Source organism: Leguminivora glycinivorella, chromosome 4 (assembly GCF_023078275.1).
Source record: "Leguminivora glycinivorella isolate SPB_JAAS2020 chromosome 4, LegGlyc_1.1, whole genome shotgun sequence".
Taxonomy (NCBI): domain Eukaryota; kingdom Metazoa; phylum Arthropoda; class Insecta; order Lepidoptera; family Tortricidae; genus Leguminivora; species Leguminivora glycinivorella.
In genome coordinates, this window is record NC_062974.1 from 13,444,888 (window position 1) to 13,468,699 (window position 23,812).

The 23,812-nt window shown below is 36.6% G+C and overlaps 1 protein-coding gene across 1 annotated transcript in view; it reads left to right on the forward strand.

The window, feature by feature from the left end:
• The first annotated feature begins 5,392 nt into the window (after window positions 1-5,392).
• Window positions 5,393-23,812, forward strand: part of LOC125225578 (very long-chain-fatty-acid--CoA ligase bubblegum-like) — a 34,443-nt gene continuing 16,023 nt past the window's right edge. The window contains 6 exon segments of the mRNA XM_048129345.1: window positions 5,393-5,541; window positions 13,611-13,701; window positions 20,021-20,222; window positions 22,410-22,544; window positions 23,062-23,263; window positions 23,470-23,571. Coding sequence (XP_047985302.1) covers window positions 5,518-5,541; window positions 13,611-13,701; window positions 20,021-20,222; window positions 22,410-22,544; window positions 23,062-23,263; window positions 23,470-23,571 — 756 coding nt within the window. The 5' untranslated portion in view covers window positions 5,393-5,517.

The window sequence follows — 23,812 nt, forward strand, 5'->3', positions numbered from 1 at the left end:
GATATATTGTTAGATAGGTTTTTAAAAATGAATAAGGGTTTACTAAGATCATTTTTTGATAATATTAATATTTTCGGAAATAATCGCTCCTAAAGGAAAAAAAAGTGCGTCCCCCCCCCTCTAACTTTTGAACCATATGTTTAAAAAATATGAAAAAAATCACAAAAGTAGAACTTTATAAAGACTTTCTAGGAAAATTGTTTTGAACTTGATAGGTTCAGTAGTTTTTGAGAAAAATACGGAAAACTACGGAACCCTACACTGAGCGTGGCCCGACACGCTCTTGGCCGGTTTTTTGGTTCTTCATTCGCGGTTTTCATGATTTTACAGGTTTTAAGGTTCATGCCAATATTTATATACATTTTCCATTTTTAACAACCGGCTTGGCTTAGTGGATAGTGATCCTGCCTATGAAACCTATAATCCTAGGTAGGTACAGATATTTGTTGTCTTGACAAAGAAAGGAATTACCTACGAATAGGTACATAATACAACCATAATTTTCAGCTGATATTTAGTTTTGTACTGTTTTCTATTACTAATGAAGTGCCGACTAATCGGCCTTTTTTGCCGACTAGTCGCCGACTAATCGCCGACTAGGAATGTGGCCGGATAGTCGGCTTTCCCGACTAGTCGGCGACTAGTCGGTACATCCCTATTAGAAATCAAAAGTTTATATCGAGATAGTAGATTGTGGTTGTTATCAAAATTCCATGAGAAGGATCAAGACTGTTTTGTCCATTATTGTAGTGCGAGCGAGTGATAAGACGTGCTAGAAAGGGTCGGCATATTGGGCTCGCGCGGCGGGTAAAATACCTAATTTCGCCCGACGCCGAAATGTTATAACGCTCTTAAATTTGCAGAATATGAAATGATCACCAAAAAAAGGATCGTCAAGTAATATGAATAAAAATAAACACAACAATGTCAGAATAACAATAGGATAGTGAGAATAATAAATTATACAGTTATGTCAAAAAAAATCACTTATTGAATACAGTGGGTTATCCAGTAAAAAGTTTCTTAATCGACGTTTGAATGTTTCATCCGATGTCTCTAACCTTATTTCTGCCGGTAATCGCTCATAATAAGTCGGGCCGATGACACGCGGATTCTTTGTTGCAAGTGCCATGCGACGTGGAACTGTTCTTAGTCGACCTGTAGTTCTTATGTTTATACCGGATACCTCAACGCGTTTAAACGAGGATAAGTTATTCCTAACATACATTATAACTTCATATAAATATATTGAATAATGAGTCATTATTTTGTGCGTCACAAACAGGCCCCTGCACGAGTGTCTAGGCTTCACACCCGCTAGTGTTCGTATGGCCTGTTTTTGCATAATGAATACTCGATTGGCATCCGTTGAGTTTCCCCAAATGAGTATTCCATACGTCATTAGCGAGTGGAAGTGAGCACAGTAAACCGATTTTAATGAAACATGCGAAATAAGGGGTTTCAACTTCCTCAACGCAAAGACTGCACTACTCAATCTTTTGCATAGCTGGTCAACATGGCACTTCCAGTTTAGATTCGAATCCAACACAAAGCCTAGGAACTTCGCTTCACTGCACATTGGCATGGGGCAGTTTACTACAGATGGGGATACAGTAGTTGTTCGCCCTGAGAATAGCATTACGTTGGATTTGTTGACGTTAAGGAGTAACCCATTTGCAGCAAACCACTGTCCCAACTGACTACATGCCTTGTTGATGTACTCACCAAGCTGTTCGTATGTTTCCGTGCTGATTACGACCGTAGTATCATCTGCAAATAGTACTGACAGCCCGGCGGTAATGGCAGATGGGAGATCATTGACGTACGCCAAAAACAGAGTATTTCCAAGGGCAGATCCTTGGGAATTCCTAATTTGACTTGGCCAATGTCAGACTGGAACCGCTGGCCATTTAAGGACAGTTTAACCTGTTGTCTTCGATCTAGCAAAAAAGAAGCAATCAAGCGATGTGCCTCATCTTTTATTCCGTAACATTTTAACTTATTTTTTCTACTCCAGCACTTAAATCTGTCAATTAGATTATTGTCAGCGGTATCCAAATTAAGTTCATTTGAGTAACGATAAGAAAGTCTATTTGTCTATAGGTTCATATGATTACTGCTAGCAGTAATCATATGAATATAGGAGTTCTGTTAATTTTTTTTTAAAAGCACAACTTCCATTTATCAGGTATGTTTTCATTTACAGTAATAAGTAACTTTTAATAAATAATATAATATTTAGGTTCATAATTTAAATCAAGATGAAAAAATAAACTTAAATGCGTTTTACATATTAGATATTGCAAAACAAAGGTAAAAATCATAAGTTTATCCAATAATTTTACATTCGACATTTAAATATTCTTGAACGCAACCACATTTTTCGTAATTGAAAACCGGCTTATTTTCTATTTCTCTAGTCTATGGTATGTTTGACATTTGTAAACTTTTCACGAAACTATATTTGAACTATTTCGGTGGTGTGTAGTTTGTTTTAATTCGACGTTATTGTGCAGAAACTTAAGTAATTATGAGTGATTCTGGTGAAAAATGCACTTCCGAAGAAGTCAAGGCTATGGGCGCTCAAAGTGACTGACAATTTGTTACATGAAAAGTCAGATAAAGCGTACCAAAAATGTTATGATTGTTTTGACATGGAAATTGCAAAAAAATGTTTCAACTTTCTCTGACCGGCGTTGTTGGCATATTTTGAAGAATTGTGCAATAAGTTCTCGCCATCAACATTATGGACAGAATACTCAATGCTAAGATCCACACAAATGTTCTCATTCATTATATGAAGTAGGTAAGTAACCCATTTTATTATTCTCGAATAGGCATGTATTTGGCTGTCGTAGAAAAAGTATAGTATACAATCGTAACATTATGAAGGCTATAAAAGTCTCGTACCTTACTTAGGCCACTCGGCAAGCCTCGTGACCTAACCGCGGTACTCAACTTTTATAGCCTTCATAACGTTACCGTTATATAATATACTATAACAGCATTGTGTGGCTTATTACGTCAAAAGCTTTTGATAGGTCACACATGATACCGGCCATTTTTTGTCGCCTGTCTAAACCCGTTATAATAAAATCTACAATTTTGTGAGCTGCAGCGGTTGTTGACATATTTCGTCTATAAGCGTACTGGTGTGGAGTAAGTAGACTATTACGTTCCAGGTATGACATCAATGTTGATGATAAAATAGACTCCACAATTTTCGAAATGGTAGGTACTATGGTGATCGGCCTGTAGTTATTGACATCCGTTTTTTCTCCTTTCCCTTTGTATACCGGGCATACCCTTGTACGCTTTAATACGTCAGGGTAGACGCCAGTTTGAAACATCGTGTTTATCAACACAACCAACACATCAGAAATAACCGGCCAGATACATATGATTATATTTAACGATATGTCGTAAGTATCTACTGTGTCGCGCGTCTTTAGCATTGATTGTATTGTCGTGTACAAAAGTTCAGATGAGACAATGGGGAGATGAAATGTAGGTATGTCTGGTCCACTAAGATGTTTGTTTAGGTACTGTGCTGATAAGGACTCATCGCTTTGAACCACAGACTTGGACGCTATTTGAAGAAAATGTGAATTAAACGTATTGGCGACTTCGCTGTCCTGTATTTCATCATTTGAATTTGGAGAATTTAAGGTAAACGCTTGAGTTTTATTTATTTTTGTACCTATTTCGTCATTTATGACCTTCCAAATTTCTTTAAAAGGGTTTTTGCTTTTTTCTAACCTATCTTCTATGTGTGACTTGCGAGCACGAAGTGTAGCAGATTTAATGAGCTGCGCGTAATGAGTAATACATTCTGAAATTAATAAATTATCAGGGTATTGTCGGCGTATTTCCAGAAAGTTTTTATATTTACAAATGTATTTGGATAGCTCGTCATTCATCCAAGGAACGTTACACCTATTTATGTTCGTTTTCAGGTTTTTATATGGAAATCGTAAATTAAAGTAATATGTCAATATATTGAATAATTTATCAAATTTATAATTAATATCAAGATAATCTGAGTAAATAAAACTAAAATTCAATCATCATTGTAATAGAAAGAAGATGTTTTCTTCAACCGCTAAATTAATATTTGTTTAAAGCACTTTAAAAAGAATAATTACTTGATTCATTATGATATAATTGATATAACAGGCAAATGAACACACTGCATGATCATCTGATGGTAAGTGATTACCGCTGTCTATAGATACCTGCATCAGCATCACCAGAGTTGGAAATCCGATGCCGGCTTTTGGCTTCGTGGGAATACGCAGGAAATTATGAACTGTATATAAGTTGTAACTAGGGTTGCAAATATAAAAAAAATGTTTTTTTTTTTTCAGAATTATGAAAAAAAAAACCGAGCACCTTTGTTTTTTTCTAAATATGGTTTTTTTTTTCAGATGAACAAATAATACGACAACAATGGTTTTTCGTGATTTGTAACGTTTCAATAACAATAACGTACATTTTAATTCGATTATACAAACGTTTATTGGGGAATCCCCGATGCGGCGTGGAGCGTGGAGAGGCGGTGGTGTTGCCAACAGTAAATAGCGATAACTAGTAACTACAGATTTCGTAAATGTTATTTTTATAAAACCAGAAATTAAAGTTATTAAATTAAATTCGTTTATAAGTTAACATAAAGTCCAAAAAACCGTATAAAAGTATTAACTGCTTTGCAAATTTTGAGATTTCGTACTTTAGAAAAAAAACATACTCCATAAAAATGTTTTTTTCACGGTTTTTTTTCATGTTTTTTTTTCAAGCCAGAAAAAAAACCGTTTTTTTGCAACCCTAGTTGTAACAATAGAATCTACTCCTAATTTTATAAATGCTTATTACTTTAATAGGTATATGTATCTGTTATTCAAAATCGTCACTTATAGTCGATTCCACCAGCCAAAATGCTCAAACAACTCAAAATTTACTTTTTGTACTTACTGTCATCCGTTTTTGAAGTCCATAACAAATTATACAGAAAACCTTTTTGAGCTGGTGTGTTATTAAAATAAATAACAATTCATCGGACGTACCTATACTATAGGTACCTACTTGCGCTACACTGCTTGGTGAGCATAAGTAATTATAGGTACCTATCAGAATATAGGTAATAAGCATCCTGATTAAAATTTATTGGCTTACCCAAAACCCATGGGCAGTTACAGCTAATTAAATCATGGACTAAGACAATTAAAAGTAATTATTAACGTAATGACTGCAATGATGTAAATCGCGCGCAGAACCTGCCCTGAACAGAGAAAATTAATAAGTTATTAAAACTACACGATTTTCAGTGAAAACAAGGCGCCGCGGGCGCGGGTCTATAAACTTTCAAAAGGATAACATTGTCATAAACGGAGATAAAGTTGAGCTGATTAGGGGCTTTGGTTATCAGTAGAAGCGGGAGTAGTGTACAAGGCGGGCGTGCATCGTGCCGTGGTCGTAGTCAGTCGCGCGTGAGTTTCCAGCACGAGTGCAACCTCGGAGATGGAGCAGAACGGACAGGTTACGGTAAGCGACTAACTTTCACTACTTCGATAGTCCAGAACAGCGCTCTGTCTAGCCAGGTACCTCGCCTAGTTTGGCGTTATAAAGACCAAATGTCACCACTGAGTACTCGTAAGTTCCACTACTTGAAACTTAGATGACTCAAAGAGGTCGTGGCTAAGTACCCTTGGCTGCCCGGCCGGCCAAAGTCAAAGTGATGCAAAATATGACGGGGTGGCGCTCCACGTCCAGCGGGTTCTCGCAGATGAACTTTACACCTTGAGTCGTGGACGCGCGTGTTAGGGCACGGCGCCAGTTGGCTGCCGTACCCGCGTGGCTCCGGTCGTAGAGCGAACGAGTTCCGTCTCAAAACGACCTTAGCAGGGCCGCGATCGCTAAACATAGTTACTCTAAATCAAATTTGACCGTAACATTCCTATTTCAAATATGTGTTCGTTCTATGGTGTTAACATATATTAGTGGCTTTAAGTGCTTTATTATTCTTCCGTGTAAATAGAGATCTATTTATAATCCTGAAATTCGTGAAGAATTGTTTATGAGGTGAGATTTTTTCGCACGTCGCCTATTTACCTATTACTGCGTACGTTGGGTTAGCCTACTAGCCTTTTAAATTATCGATCCTGCAGCTAAAGTAGCACATGCAAGCAGCACTGAAATTAGAGCATGTTTCTAAGGTAGAGTTGCACCGGGTTATTTCAAACGAGATACATCTATATTTTTATTTTACTTTGTTGATAAATTGTATTACTTCGTGCACTGTAATTACTTAATTACCACTTTGTGCAAGGCGGAAGTAGGTACGTAGTTTTCCCTATTAGCGCTTCAATATTTCTCTAGGTTTTCCTTGACTTTGGTAGAGAGCGCGCCGTCTGCGGGAAAAACGCAGAGGTCTAACTTTGCCGCAGCGAACCAAACGCAGCGCCAGTAAGGACCGTTATTTGACCGCCTTGGCTGGCCTCTACTCGAAAATCGAGAGTAAGTAGATGGAGACCGCGCTAAAACTACTAATAAAATTTTAATGACAAGCTCAAATTATAGTCGTGACCCTTTTCTTTTTCCCTATCCCTAGAAATATTTCCTTATAAGTCGTCTAAGAGCGTAGGATTACATAAATTAACACATTATAGGGACATAATTAGTTACTTATTTAATTAGATAAATCTAGGAATCCCATTTTTGTTTAGTGTAGGTCAAGCCTAAGCATCATTCATAAAAATAATTGCAGCTACCTATATGTCCTTTATTTATCTATAGATGTGTGCTAAATATAAAACATAATAATATATAACTGTTTGTCTTAGATAAACCACTATCTGACTAGGTACATATATAAACATTTTCCTCGAATATAGCAATGCTCATAGTTGTCATAACACCTACAAAAATATTTATTTACCACTCAATTTTAATTTTGCCGCCATTTGGAGCTTTTACTGAAGCAGAAAAAGAATCAAATCGATACTATCTCGAAATATTTTGGTAATGTGACAGACAAACACAGAAGACGGATAGAGTCGCGCTATAAAGGATAAAGGGTTCCTTTTGTACCTTTTTGTTACGGAACCCTAAAAACGGACAACTGTATTCGTACAAATTTAACTCATTTTTACTAATACGTAAGACGACCCATATAACCATAATCGGTCGCCGTTCCTACGCAAATCCTCCTATTTTGTGTACACACAGGTCTTCGGGTCTCAATGTTTAGTCGCAGTACGGTCGAAGTTTAGTCGCGGCGACCCAAATGGGGACGATTGGTAACAGGCACAAATGGTCACAGAAGTGACAGAAGTGTGCACTACGCGTGCACACATTGTTACCGTTTGGCGACTACTTTCCGAAAATCATTCGTTCATTTCATTCTTTTCAAATGGCGACTGTCAGAGACGTCAAAGTAAAAAAGAAATAAAACCATTTGACATTAAAATGTAATGGCGTAAGAATTTGTTAAAGATAAATATTGTTTGCATTTGTAATATAATGTGGGCTAATTACCATGGCCAATTAAATTGCTCGAGTGATTTCATAAAATAAGTCTAAATTTATCAACGCGCCATCAATTTACCTCAGTTTAACCAGTAATAATATTATTGACTACTCGGTGTTTGCGTGTTATGTATATTGATTGGTGAAGTTTTAGTGCTCCGGTGCATACACTATACTGAAATATTAAAAATAATGCCTAGAAAACCAATAAAGTTGTTAAAATATGGATTAAGACGGTAATATTCCATGTAAAAAACAGTCGCCAAACGGTCACTAAACGGTCGACAAACGGTCGCAAAATGGTCGCAGCGTACACGCGTGACCGAAAGCTGTTTTCAAAATGGCGTAATTCTTGTATTATTTTTTTCCAGGTATCCTCAAACTTTATAAACAATTAAATATGCCGTCGTACTCAGTTGCCCTCACTAAAGAAGATTTAAAAAAAAATGTAACGTGCGTACCGAGCTGCTGGGTTGTAAAGGATCGGGGATCATATTATTATGGTCTTCTATAGAGCAACTAGTATTTTGCGGCATTTCACAATTGACACTTGTTGAAGTAGTCGTCAATAATATTACTATCAACATTAATTTCAGCGATCTGTACTTACTTCTTTTGTCAAGATTTTTGTATAGATAAGTGTCTACAAATTTGTAATGTTAAAGAGACATAAATAAAACGTAGTAGAGTAAATAAAATGTTTTTTTTTGTAACCCAAACAAAATACTTGTAGATACGAGTGCGGAAAAGAGGAAAATCGATACGAGTAGCGATAAATTAATACACGAACGAAGGGAGTGTTTTAAATCGACACGAGTTGTGAATGTCCTTTTCGCACGTGTATCGTATGACGATTTTCAGTACCTAAATCCAAGCTAAGAGTTTCGACCAGACAAGAAATGAATCATTGCTTGATTTGCTCGCACTACTGCGTGTAAAAAGCAGCATCTGTACTGAAAAAACTATCATTGCGCAACAGAAATTCTATTAATATCACAGTAAATACTCTATTTCATTTGATTCCTACTTTTATTGTGTAAAGCAACACTGCACTTCATTTTTATCAATAAGAATTAAAAATTATATATTTAATACATTAAGTAACTATAAAGTGCTTATCTATTTGTATTATCATTCTGCACTTTTCTTAACTTTCCCACATTTCTATAAAATGTCGAAGAGTGCTTAAATGGTCGTCGTCGTTTATTATTATTTAATTCGCTCATATTTAAATGATTCAAAGCAACCAGTCCACAACTTCACAAGAAAGTTTGAGAAACCTTCGTATTTCAGATTGTCATTTGCGGTTACAGTGGTTTAGGAGCAGTTCGGTAATCAGACCTACACATGTGTGTACAAATTCTGTCAATGTCACTGTCAGAAACCGTTCTGACAGTGACAATGACAGCCACAAATTCGTCCACATGTTGTTACCGTTATGTGTGCAAACGTCGACTAATAAAGTGTCGTTAAAAGTCATTCTGACAGTGACATTGACAGCCACAAATTCGTACACATTTTGTTACCGTAACGAGTGCACACGACGACTACACTTTGTTATTGTAACAATACGGTCGCATTGTTTGCACGACGTTACCACGCGTTATGTCACATTTGACAGTTAGTTACTGATTTGAAGATTTTGCGACTGAAATGGTTGTATGGGGATATTTTTTGCCAAATTTTAAAGTTCTAGGTCAACCGGAGTATACTTATGTACCGATAATTTTGATAACCGTAGAAATACCTATACCTACGTTATCATAAAGGACCGTCTTTAGGTAAACATCTATAGCTGAAGTTTAATTTTTCACAGCTATAGAGATTTAATTTCAACTTCTACGGGTTTGAGTTCCCGAAACAAATCGTTCCTTCACAGACATCTATCAAGATGTCAGAACCAAAGAGATTCTTTAAATGTTCCTTTTTTTCCTTTTAGGTAGGGAAAAAGGGATCATAACGATTGATCTAATTTTAATTACTTAATATCCTTAATTAACTCCCTATCCTATATCCTTGATCCTTGGTCAATTTATGAAGCTACCCTACCTACCCCTGCATGAAACTAATACATCTCAAACGGGGTTGGGTAGCCGAGTAAACGTCCATTTTCATAGAAGTTTGACGTTTGAAATAATGCTTTCACTGGCTGGGCTGTAAAAGCACTGTCAAATTTCTTATTGGTATGACACTATCAACCGGTGGCCCTAAGGAGAGTCTTGTCGGTCGGTCGTTTACCAAAATTCTACGTGTGCACAGGAACTGCTCTATATGTATATTTTTCGATGTTAGCTAACTTTATAAGGTGATGAGTTGCACGACCACATAGCTTCCGATATATTCGTGACACGCATGCGATAACGGACGCGGACAGGTTACTGTACTTGCACACATATGTATCTATTTCGGTTGTAGTGATATTGGTGATAATTGATATGGTCTATCTTGTGAAATATGAATCATACCAATTTTATTCCTTATCTTATCAATCAGTTCTTTTTAAATAAGTTTTGAGGAAAATTCTTAATAACTCCGTCAATTTAATCTTATTGGAATTTTTAATTTTGAATCATTATTTAATTCGGAAAATGGAAAAGATGTCTATCAAATTGTAGATTAGAGCGGGTAAGTTTTAATATTAATCCACTTAATTTCTATACTTTATTTTGTATACCCACTAATTTTATGCCATGACAACCAATTTGAAGTAATACATACCCTAATAAGTAGGTACACTAATAATATAATAGTCAAAGTAAGGAAAATAGCTCCACTACGCTGCAAGAGCAAACTGTGTAAACACTGAAACTCCACTTTTTCAACCCATTCTTCCGTAACGCCTTGAGTTGACCCCCAGAAAAATACCGAACCCTAAAAATAAATAATTACCTATATCAAAAAAAACGAGACGAAAGTGATTTGTATCTGCTCAAAATGCAAGACCTACAAAGATCCTTTGCGACTGCTTTCTAATAGGTAAGTTTTCCTGTAATCTATAGATTGAAAACTATCTCGTGTATTTTTTTTTGAAAATTTTACGCTTAATAGTTTCGGAGATAAGGGGAGGGGAAACGGTCATTTTTTGCCTATTTTCTTAAATTACTTGAAAATTACTTTACTAAAATTATTAAAAAATATATTTTTGAGATACTTATAAAAAGCTCTTTCATTTGATATGTAACACAATATAGTTCTAGAAACATTGATTTTTAATTTTCACTTTTACCCCCCAAAAGTGGCCCCTATAATTGAATTTTCTTAATTTAAATTACATGTCCGTCTTTGGGTCACAGGTTTACATATGTGTGCCAAATTTCAAGTTAATCGGTTCGGTAGTTTCGGAGAAAATTGGCTGTGACAACGGACAGACAGACACACGAGTGATCCTATAAGGGTTCCGTTTTTCCTTTTAGAGGTACGGAACCCTAAAAAACCATACTTAATGGCAGATTTCCAGCTAGTAGGTAATCTCAATTCAAAATTTTCAAAAAATCCTTTTTTGCGAGCTTTCATAGTTATTACTGTTATTAGATTCCAAACCTCGAAAAAAATCACATTGCGCATCGCATTGGCATGCAAAACATAGAAAATATTAGAGATGTAAAATGCTGTGAAGCTGTGATTAATGCCTATTATGAGAACCAGTAGGAGATTGTTTAGGTTTAGAAATTAATTTAAGAAAATATTCTATAAATTTGTTGTACATTTTTTGTATATTTTAGAAATACGTTTAAATAAATATAATTAGTTGGTAAGTATATTGCATTTATTATCTTTCAACAATTTTGAAGTTATGTTTGGAAAGTCAAATACCTTAATGAAGCGAACATACATTTTTAAATTTAATATGAAAAAAAATAGATATTTATGTTTCTTATATTCAGAGTTAATACTATATTATTAGTAAAGGTGCAATGTTCGTTAATGTCATCTTATTTATTTTTCATTGCCAGCTCGCTGGTCTGACTGGTTTGAGGTTGAACTTTGGACAATAACTGGCGCGTTTACGTCTGTATGCTTAATAAGGTGTGAGTTTGTTTTGCTGATCCTATTAAGCAGTTTGTCAATGCAAGCAAGGTTCTTATCATTATATTAAATATACACAGTGTTAGATCAGGGACCTAAAAGATTTTAACCACGAAATTCTGACGCCAGAAAGTGTGTGTTTCATAGTATTCATTGTCACTTTTGGAATCCAATCAATAAGGATATATTAATAGATGCCTCATAATGACGTCAATGCAATAAAAGAGACATTTGGACTCTTAAGCAACAATAACAAGATTTTGAATAGCATCCAAAGTGGGACGTTTAGGAAACACAGTTTACAGAAGAAGAACCTAAAGACATTTTTAACGATTTCGGTCGGACTCAGGAATATAGGTAGGTACCCACTCTTAAAATCTTTAGGTTTCCTTGTGTTACACCGTGTATAATGTAGTAGGTACCTAAAAGTGTGCCTACATAATTATGTTCGAAACTTTTTCATGACAAATATTTAAGATATTTACATTTTAACAAGCCAAATATCTTGAATCGCGTTATATTTTTTTACAATTTTTATTTTAACACCAACTTAGTTGCTGGCGTTCAAAGGGTTACTTTGACCCTTAGCATAAAACAATCCGAATTACTTAAAGATAATTCCAGTCTCACACTTGGGAAAAACGTAATTTATTAATAAATTCACAATTGTTTTTATACATGTACTACAATGCAAATATAAATAAGTGATCCAACCTTGAGTTGAACCCATGTTTAATTTGCATGACAGCAGAAAATCCATTACAGTGGCGTGACTTTAATAGCAGCATCTTTAAAGGGCTGCAACAGGTAATACTACGTTGTCTGCCTGTAGGTGGTTAGCGACATGGTAATTACGTCTCATTGAAGATAGTTTGCTAACAAGGGTTACGTCTATCCGGCAGTTGTTTGTTTGACATAAGCATCTGCTCGCGTCACATATGAGTACCTTATCTCTTACTCATCATAGTAAAGCCAAGTCCCCATTTCACCCTCACAAGTCCCACAACTCCCATTAAGAATGTTTTCATAGATGTTAACTTATCTAGATTCCTTTCGGGATTCAAATCAAACGTAGATACCTACTAATATTGCCGAGAAGGACAATGTATCGAAAATATTTCTACACTATGTAGTATATATGGTAGGTACCTTATTGTCGATCTTGGACCCTTTTAGAATGACTCAGTCCAAAATCGCGACGAACCGTCTAGGAGCGAAACTTACTATGTTCATGTCTAAAGAAAGGCACAGGCAGTCCTCCTTTTATTTGTTCTACCGCTTGGACTGGAGCCTGGACTGTGTTCTGAAGAATTTCGCTCGTGTTAGCAGGGTGCTCATTCTCAGACTCTAAAAGTCGACCACTGTGCGGTGTTTCTCGTATAAGAGAAAATATCTCCCGCGGACGCTCCGGCTAAGGAACGATCTCTATACGTGGAAAACAATCTAAAGTTTAGGTCCTTTTTTTCGGTACACGGGAGTTCTCAGTGTTCCTAGGTTCCTACCCTTATCAAGCTACCTAAGGAAAGATTAATCATCGTCTAATACAATTGCGTCTGCGACATTTACAAAGTGTCAAGCATCATGTAAAACATAAATGACAACTGATAATGACTGAGCTTTATTAGAAGCTATCTCGTAGCTCCCCTCTTATTATCATATCATATCTTCTTTTATCATAAGGCCCTCCAAACCCTCCCGTAAGGTACTAAGATCTTAATATTAGTTACTGGCGCGTGGCGCTCCAATGCGTCTGACTCAAATGACACCAATGTGACATGTGACCCTGGCTTCAATACGGTTTCTAGCTGAGAAGCAAAAGAAATGCAACTTTAAATAATTACTGGAATAATAATATTATTATTTTACCTACTGCTACTAAATGGTCTACTAGCCACTATTAATTTTAATACAATTTCTAATGTAAAGGACAAAGTTTAATAATTTTGTGATTTTGTTATTCGAAATGCAATTTATTTACAAATAAGATAAACAAGCGCAATCATAAATAGTTAATTTAAAATGAAAACATTATAAATAACGAGAATAATATTTTGTTGCAGGAAACCTCAATGGTTATCGTAGAGAACGGCGAAGAGATAGTCAAAGTTAACAAAATGCAAATGGTCAATGGAGGCAGCCAACCACTCAACGGTAAGTTTATAAAATCACCTGTAGGTACCTATTTACGTAATACGTACACTTAAGCAACACAAATACCATCCAAAATATGCTTGATGAAAGTGTGTGCTTATGTTAATCCAATTCCGATTCCAAAAATTCCGATCTTTGTGCGAGATTCCGGAATTTCGAAATTACGGAGTTACGGAATTCAAGCCTTAGGCGGCCTAGGCCGACTTCGAACTCTTCAGGATCAAAAGGCATAATGGTAGGCCTAAACAAAGCGACGCAATACACAAACAAATAGTAGGTATACAAAAATTATCGATAACACGCAGAAAATTGATAAAAAACTCGTAAACTATAGACCGAACCATATGTGAGTGTGCACGAGAAAACGTCCCACTTTGTCGATTGCTATAAAGCCGCTATGTCAGTTTATTCGTATAAAGATACAAGTAAATCTCGCGCCTTAATGGTAACCGACAAAGTGGGACGTTTTATTAAACACACTCACATATACGTATACGTACACTAATAATACGTACAGCGAGTTAATGAAATAAATAAAAAAATCTGCGTCAGTATAGTTTGAGAATACTTGCTATTTGATGAAGAAGATTTATATAATTTACTGGCCTTAAAAGGTAATAATTTTGCATTAGTAATAATTATTATTGTATTATGGTTTTAGAACCATTTAATCTTTTGTTGATACGAGTAGGTCCAAAATATAAATACAGTCTTAAAGATATAGGTAATCAATAATCTTCACATATCAGTTTTGCATAAAAACCTAAAGCCTACATTATCAAATAAATAAGCTGGTTTCAGTAATTTACAATTTTATGAGCATCTCTGATAAAATTGATAAATAAGAATATTTTATTAAATAACCGAATGTGAGGCTTAGTTTAGGTAAGAGAGAAATTTGGCTCCAGTTCTACCGAGCGAGATTCTATTTAATTAGATATTTAGATATAATTGTACACTTGTATGTAATATATCTAACAATAATTGACTATAGTAGCTACATCGCTAATAAATAAATAGGCACAGACTTACTAAAAAAGTTCCGTTCAAACTGAAAAACAACTACTTAACAAAGATTGAACGAAAGACCTCCTGAAAATGTTTGGCTTGAGGTTTAAATTATCCACCGTCTCCAACTCTCCAAGACTTTAAAAAAATCTAACTTAACGACGAAGTACGACTTTTTTATTATTCGAGCTGAACCGTAATTTGATGATTATTGTACCTATCTACTACACTTGACAATTCTTTCGAAATATACATCCGAGTACACGCCTATTTTATCTACCGCTAGAGGTCGAACGGAACGACGAACGGTCACAAGTCATGCGTCGATATGATAAACACGATTATTGTTTCTCTGTCCAAAGTGTCTTCCTACCCAGCACGAATGCCTGATCAAGTGATAGCTTTTTAATCAGTTATTAATTTATTAATAACATCAAATGATTATAAAATTCTTCAAATTCTATAAAAGAATTTGGTCTATAACGCAAAAGTTTTATTAGGATGGTGGGCATAGTACTGAAAGTCCTGTAAACTACCGGTAGAAAGTCAGCCGAGTAATATTTTATATGTGTTGCCGAACGCACCCTGCCTGTGCATTGAGCAGATTTCTGAATTTCGAGAGCCCTCGATTTTGTGACTCAAAAACATGAAATCGAGCAGACGAAGTGGAAAATCGACCCCAGGGCATACAGGCATTTGACGTCATTAGCCACGAATTACTCCTTGAAAAATTGAAAATGTATGGAATCACAGGCACTGCCCATAAACTGTATACCTCATTCTTGTCAGACCGCAAGCAAGTCGTGAAATTACTCACTGACGGCAAGTCAATCCAATCTGATGTGGGATACATAAATATCGGTATTCCTCAGGGTTCGTCCCTCGGAAATACCTTGTTTTTATTATTTGTGAACGACCTACCATCGAATATTGGAGCTGGCTTGCCTGTATTGTTTGCGGATGATACGAATGTATTAGTTGGTGCAAGTACATATGACCAGTTGGCTTTAAAAAATAATGATGCTTGCCACCAATTGCAGTCATGGTTTTCAGCAAATGGTCTCATACTCAATTATTCTAAGTCAAATATAATGTTATTTTCCGGTCGAAAGGTACAACCACCATCATGCATGACTAATTTTCCGATGCCCATGTGTGAACAGAGTAAGTTTTTAGGGTTCCTGATAGACAACACTCTGAATTGGAAGTGCCATGTTGACAATCTTTGTGATCGATTGGGTGGTGCGTCGTTCGCGTTGAGAAAGCTGAAACCTCTTATCTCCGCAGAAGCCTTAAAGCAGGTGTACTTTGCGCATTTCCACTCTATCATGGCATACGGATCACTGCTCTGGGGAAACTCATCAGATACAATAAGAGTACTTATAATGCAGAAACGTGCAATACGTATACTTGCTGGTGTAAGAGACAGGCACCCATGCAGAGAGCTCTTTATTTCTCAACGTATAATGACGCACTACTCACAATATATGTTTGATATACTGTTATTTGTTAGGCAAAATATATCTCAATTTGCTCGCGTTGCCTGTCCGGGCAAACAGCTTCGAGCTACAGGCCGTCTGAGAACAGTCCCCCGTCGCATGGCACTTTCAAAAAAGAACCCGCGTGTCATCGGCCCTACTTACTTCGAACACTTACCTGCCGATCTTAGGAATGAGCCATGTGACGAAGCATTTAAGCGCAAATTGAGAAACCTTTTGTTAGATAACCCTCTGTACTCTGTAAATGAGTACATGGAATTGAATTTGTGATAGCATGCATTTGATTACACTGACTTCGGATTTTATTTCATTTGTTAATTTTATTGTGCTTTGTGTATTTCATTTCGGATTTTATTTCATTTGTTAATTTTATTGTGCTTTGTGTATTTCTCTTTGTAAATGACGATCCTTATTGGGAGAAACTATTCATTTTATTATTTTCAATTCATAATGTAATTTTTGACGATCATGATGAGAAGATAAACATAACTTTGGCATGTAACAAATTTATAGTGTAATTTTTATCATGAAATAAAGAAATCTAATCTAATCTAATCTAATCTACAGAAGTGGTATATTATCGCTAAAATTAGCGCTAAACGCCCTCTACCAAAATCCTATATTAAAAAAATTTTGGCCCCATCATTAAAAAATACTTCATCATAAGGTTGAAGTGACCATTATTTTTATAAATGTTACTTCGAGAGAAAATACGTACAGTCGTCGTTATGTTGATAAGCTGTACTGCCAGTAAAACAAACCAGGGAAATATAGGATTCAATTATTCAGTTAGGTCAACAGCTATGATTCTTTAACTTTGAAAATATTTTTTCAGGTTCACTATTATCTGGCAGAAACTTTTTACGCATATATTTGATTCGTATAATAGTTCTTGGCAGAAGTCAAGTTTGGCAGAAACACCTTACGCAGAATATGCTTTGGCACAAATAATTTCGCAGATTTTTGTAATATCGAATCGTCTGTTGTCATAATGTTGATGAGTATAATAGTCTTCTAGTCGAACAATACATTTGCAGATAATATTTGTGCATAATATTTAGGCGGCATAAAGTTGTAATTTGCTATTTGATAGCGAGTTGGATGTGTTGGGGATGCAAGATACCTAACACTCCTCCTCGCTTCGCTCGTCGTCGTACCTAACGGTGACTCTGGGGCAGTTTTTCTTTTCTGATAGCGAGTAAAAATTCTGCTAATGTAATATTATGCTATAAGATTATTATGGTACATACAATTATGCTAAACCACAGACCAACCCCTATAGACATCCATTACAAGACGACTCGCGGTCGCCAGCCTTCCTAGTATTTGCACTGATATAAGCGCGGGCGCTCGCCGTGCCCGATCAGTAGCGACCAAGTAACAGACCCGAAAGCAGCGCGGGTTTTTCGCAGTAAAAAAATTGAAAAAGGGTATTTTGATGTCTTAAAGATGTCCACCTGTAGTGTGAAATGGTGTGGAAAGGTAACAAGAAGCTCAAATTTAAAAACAGACGTCATTAAATTCCACATAAAAGTCATATTTATAATTTATTCAGAGCCGGCATAGGTCAACTTACATTGGCCACTTACGCGTCAGTAGAGGGCAGGGATGTAACGGAAGTGTTTTTAACGGAACCGAAAGCGGAAGCAGAAGTTTTGAATTTAGTTTAACGGAAGCAGAAGCGGAACCGGAACCAGAAGCGGAACTTATGGATGATAAAAACGAAAAGAAAAAATACCACATAGGTATAACATAAATCAAAAACTAATTAAATTACCTAGAACTAGGTGTTTACTGTTTACTAACTAAGAATTTAAGAACTGGCTTGGCCTTCCGCCTTAGCGTTTAGTATCGCAGCACGTGGCAAGCAGAGAAATGAGCAAATGACAGGTATAGACCTGTTGGTCTTTGATGTACGCCGCTCATGACCCACCGTCGCGCTAGATTCCGACATCCGTTATAACTTCCGTTTGAAAAATAACAGAACCGGAACAGAAGCGGATGTGCAAAACAAAACGGAAGTTCTGCAGAAACGGAAGCAGAAGCAGAGCTCCGTTACATCCCTGGTAGAGGGACAGTCCCTTTCATCTGGCGCGACTGCCCGCCGTCCTTGAAACGGCCAATCACAGCGCGCTTAACACATTCCCCGCCCGCTCCTCGCACCCCTGGCACTGGTGACTCGTATCGCGAACAAAATATACAAGAATGCTACTCTATAGGAGGTTCTCTGTGTGCTAAACCAAAGTCGACCAAAGTAATGTTCTGTAAAACAATATTCTGCCCAATGTATCTTATGCGTGGTAGTAATAATGCCAACTAAGGTTTCTGCAAAATTACCATTCGACTGAAAGTGTTTCTGCGAAACATGTTATGCGAAGTGTGTTTCGGACTAAAATTAATCTGCCAGATGAGGGTAACCCATTTTTTCAGTACAGATGGTCGCTTTAAAAGTGTCGTGTCGATTTAAAACACTCCCTTCGGTCGTGTTTTAATTTATCGCCACTCGTTTCGAACTTCCTTTTTTACGCACTTGTATCGTAATGTACTATTGCCATGAAATTGTTATGAGAACGCATTTTTAACCGACTTCAAAAAAGGAGGAGGTTCTCAATTCGACTGAATGTTTTTTTTTTTTTATTTTTTTTTTTATTTTTTTTTTGTATGTATGTTACTCGATATCTCCGAGAATCGTGGACCGATTTTCAAAATTTTTTTTTTGATCGAACCGGTATAACCCCGAGATGGTCCCATTGGCACCAAGTCAGGGTCTGATGATGGGATCCTGGAGAAATCGAGGGAACTCTTCAAATGTTATAGGCTTATGTAATGTTTTTAGTCTATTTTTCAAAGGTACACCAGTATTTACGTCTGATGGTAATAATTTTATGTGGCTGAGCTGATGATGGAAGGTCAACTCCTCAATGGTTAGGAGTTTAAGGATAATTCTTTCACTACTGTACATGTATTCGAACTGATACATATAATATCACTAGGAACCACTAAAAATCAACTGAGCTGATGATGGAAGGTCAACTCCTCAATGGTTAGGAGTTAAAGGATAATTCTTTCACTACTGTACATGTATTCGGACTGATACATATAATATCACTAGGAACCACTAAAAATCAACAAATAAATAAACTTTTTAACAAAAAATAAAACCGCCTTCAAAAATAAGCGCGTTACAAAACACGGAGAAACTAAAAAGCCAAAAATAATAAACCTTTCAATTCAGATTTCTTATCGTATTGCAACAAGCTAAACATCCAAATTATAAACAAATCAATTATTTTTGGAGTCGGTACCAGCCTGTGTATGGTTGGGTGGGGCAAACAGGCAATAGCAAGGCGACGAACAGGTCTGGTACCGACTACAAAAATAATTGATTTGTTTATAATTTGGATGTTTAGCTTATTGCAATACGATAAGAAATCTGAATTGAAAGGTTTATTATTTTTGGCTTTTTAGTTTCTCCGTGTTTTGTAACGCGCTTATTTTTTATAACATCACAATGGATCCACCTGCATTTAATGACTTTTATTGATTAAAATATAGAAAAGCGCAGCATAACAATTTAATCAAATATGTATGAATGTATAGGAAGCAAAACCCTTTGAATAACTAGAAAAGGCCAAAACAAACGATTTCATCAATGCCGCGCGGGTTAGTCGCATGAGCTGAAAACGTTGGTTCGTCTCCAGCCTCGGTGTCCAGAGGGCTTGGTTACGTTTCGTTTATAGCCACATCTATTTCATTGAATACTAGCCAAATATATTATTAATTTACCTTCTATTCTGTTCTTCTTCGTCCAGGTCCGGACCAAGTATTGCCCGCTGACGACTACCAAACCTGGATCCCGGAAGGGCGCGTGAAGCTTCGCCTGGCGCCGCGAGGGGTCGCCGGCGAGCCCCCGATATCCGTGCCGGGCCTCCTGCGACAGACCGCCGCCAGATACCCCGACAGTCCTGCGCTATGTACAAAGAAAGATGGGAAGTGGCACAAAATCACGTATAAGTAAGTGGTTTGAAAACTAAACAATACTTACAGAAAGGGACGCCAAGTACTGCACCGCCTGTCGGTGCCATCGGCGGGGTTATTTTCATCCTCACAGAGTCTAGAGCTCACGCTTTAGGTACTTAATTAATTTCCTCCTGTGGACGTTCCGGCTATAGAATGAGCTCGCTGTCGACGTTTTTCCGAGGATCAACGCTCTTTAAACAGTCGCCAACGCGTAAGTCACACCTCTAATGTTGCAGTCCACGCAGCGTCCTAAACTACAATAACTGTTTGTAGTGTATGTAGGTAGCTGAGTAAGAAAAGCAACACGCACGCCTATTTACTTAATCTGCATATGTCAGCTACTTTGTCGTTTGTTTGAGAAGCTAGGTGAGATATTACTGTTGTAAAAAGATAACAAAACTACGAGTGTATTGATGATTTCAAAATTTTGATTATTTATACGTGATATTATTAAAGTAAATATCTCTTACCTATACTACGTATTAGAGCAGGCTCCAAGAGGATGTTCGTTTGCAAAAATAGCGCACCTCATTCTGACTTCTGATATATATTGTATAGGTCCCAGACATCATATAAACAGATGTTGCCAAGCAGTTTTGTGGTCCTCTTCCCCCCACCCCGCCAATTAAAAATTGCATACAAACAAAAAAAAAATTTTCATCAAATCATGCCGTGAGGGTATCAAAAGAAAAGGCTTATTGAGTTTACGAATATATAGCATACTATAACATTTCTTACACTTTCTCTAAGAATTTTTTAGAAAATATACGAAAATGCTTCATTTTGGAGTTCACTTTAAACCACTGTAGATTAAGAACTAATGAGTATATTTTTAAAATTATTATTTTAAGTAACTAACAAGAGTCCAATGTCTACGAACCAATAGTTCGTACAGTGAAAAAATTGCATTTGGGAGCAGGGGGAGCAGTCAAAGATGGCGAGTTTCGATATTTGAAATATCTTAACATTTCGGTCTCTGAGTGGAGTTCCGTTTGCGGACCTCAATCTGGCATATATTTATTACATAGACAGATATTGTCAATCAGTTTTACACCCCCCCCCCTCACCCTCCCCTCCTTCACAAATATTATTGAAAATTACATAGATTTTTTTGCTTTTCATTATGGAATTTAATTAGAAAATTACTAGTAATGGGTGTCTGTATGTGTCATAAATAAAATACAAGGCAGTAAATCAATAGAACATTTTTTACGAAATTTACGAAAAAATGCTTACACATGCAAGTAATAGTTTGACTTCTACTACTACTTTGTTACATGTTTTTACAATTATTATTTACACATTTACATAATGATATACATTTCAGTGCAGCTTTTTTGCAGGTACACAACATTGTGCGACAATTGGATTTACATTTACATGGTTTTATTAAAGAGTCGGGTAGAGATTTTTTGGTCATTTGCTTTGGGTATAGGTTTCCTTCACGTAACTCGTAACCAAATTGAAGGAAATCAATATGCTCAAATAACGGTTGAATAGAGCTTTTAAAGGTCTATGTAATTTTCAATAATATTTGTGCAGGAGGGGAGGGTGAGGGGGGGGGGGGGTGTAAAACTGATTGACAATATCTGTCTATGTAATAAATATATGCCAGATTGAGGTCCGCAAACGGAACTCCACTCAGAGACCGAAATGATAAGATATTTCAATTATCGAAACTCGCCATCTTTGACTGCTCCCCCTGCTCCCAAATGCAATTTTTTCACTGTACGAACTATTGTTTCGTAGACATTGGACTCTTGTTAGTAACTTAAAATAATAATTATAAAAATATACTCATTAGTTCTTAATCTACAGTGGTTTAAAGTGAACTCCAAAATGAAGCATTTTCGTAAATTTTCTAAAAAATTCTTAGAGAAAGTGTAAGAAATGTTATAGTATGCTATATATTCGTAAACTCAATAAGCCTTTTCTTTTGATACCCTCACGGCGTGATTTGATGAAAATTTTTTTTTGTTTGTATGCAATTTTTAATTGGCGGGGTGGGGGGAAGAGGACCACAAAACTGCTTGGCAACATCTGTTTATATGATGTCTGGGACCTATACAATATATAGCAAAATGAGGTGCGCTATTTTTGCAAACGAACATCCTCTTGGAGCCTCATCTATATAGCTAAATATTGTTTTCAACTGTTTAATGATATAATTTTTTTATTCAGGCAGTACCTGGAACGAGTAAGGACAGTCGCAAAAGCATTCCTCAAGCTCGGTTTAGAGCGATTCCACTCCGTGTGCATACTTGGCTTCAACTCCGAACAATGGTTCGTGGCAGACTTGGCAGCTATTCACGCAGGGTGAGCACGAAACCTGATGAAATTTCACATTCACCATTGCAACCTTAATTGCTTAGCGAAGCAGTCATTATAAATATAAACCATCAAGTTTCCAGTAACAAAAATAGCTGCATTTCCAGGTTTAGGTTGTCATTTGTTTGCCAACAGCGAGTTTTTTGCGATAAAAGTCACGTTTCTTCAACATGCGTAACAACGTAAAACAATCGGGGCAAATGCGCGATTAATGTTTTTATTGCGCCTTAGTTTAAGTTTGTGACTCAATATTAAGGGTGGTCCCCACAGATGTCATAGTTCTGTGGTGGTCCCAGTTTTTTTTCCATGGGACACCTCCTCATTTTGTTAACTACATCGTACATCTAATACGTAAGTTTTATTAAAGCAATAAAATAATGAATCGCGATTGCGTGAACACCATACCTACATCGAACCGGACATGCAAACCTACTTAGTACAAAGATTGCAGTTCATGATGGCTTGCAGGAAAATAATAAATAATTGAAACCATTTACCTTTATAGAGGTTACGCAGCGGGTGTCTACACGACGAATTCGGCGGAAGCATGCCTGTATTGTCTTGAGAAGTCGCGAGCGAATATTTGCGCGGTACAGGACAAAAAGCAGTTGGACAAAATCCTATCGGTCCGCCAGAAATGTCCGACGCTCAAAGCTATTATACAGTGGGAGGGCCCCGTCGACAGTTCAATACCTGGACTGTACAGTGTAAGTGTTGGAGTTACTTAAATTCACATATTTAGTCGTCAGTCATTTATTCAAAGTTTTCATTTATTACTCAGACTGCTTAGTCACCTAGTCGAAATGATTTAATGTAAAACATACCACTGTCACACTGACTATCATACAGCATTGCATTTCCACGATAATAAATAAAATATATTGATAATATGCTTTTAACTAATTGTCCGCAGTGGGAACAAATATTAGAAATAGGACAAAAGGAGCCAGATGGACCGCTAGACAATATTCTGAGGAGTATCGGTGTCAACGAGTGCTGCACTATAGTCTATACGGTAAGGAGCTAAAAAAGTAGGTAAACTTAAATAATTAATTGTCATCTCCAAACACTCCCGACATATCTACAATTTTTTTTCTAATGTCAAGCGCTCAAGCGTAATAAAAAATCTGTTTTCGGCATTTCCAACAAGATTATCATCACTCTTAAGTAACTCTTCTTCCCCCTGCGTTGTCCCGGCATATTACCACGGCTCATGGGAGCCTGGAGTCCGCCTTGGCAACCTAATATCGAGAATT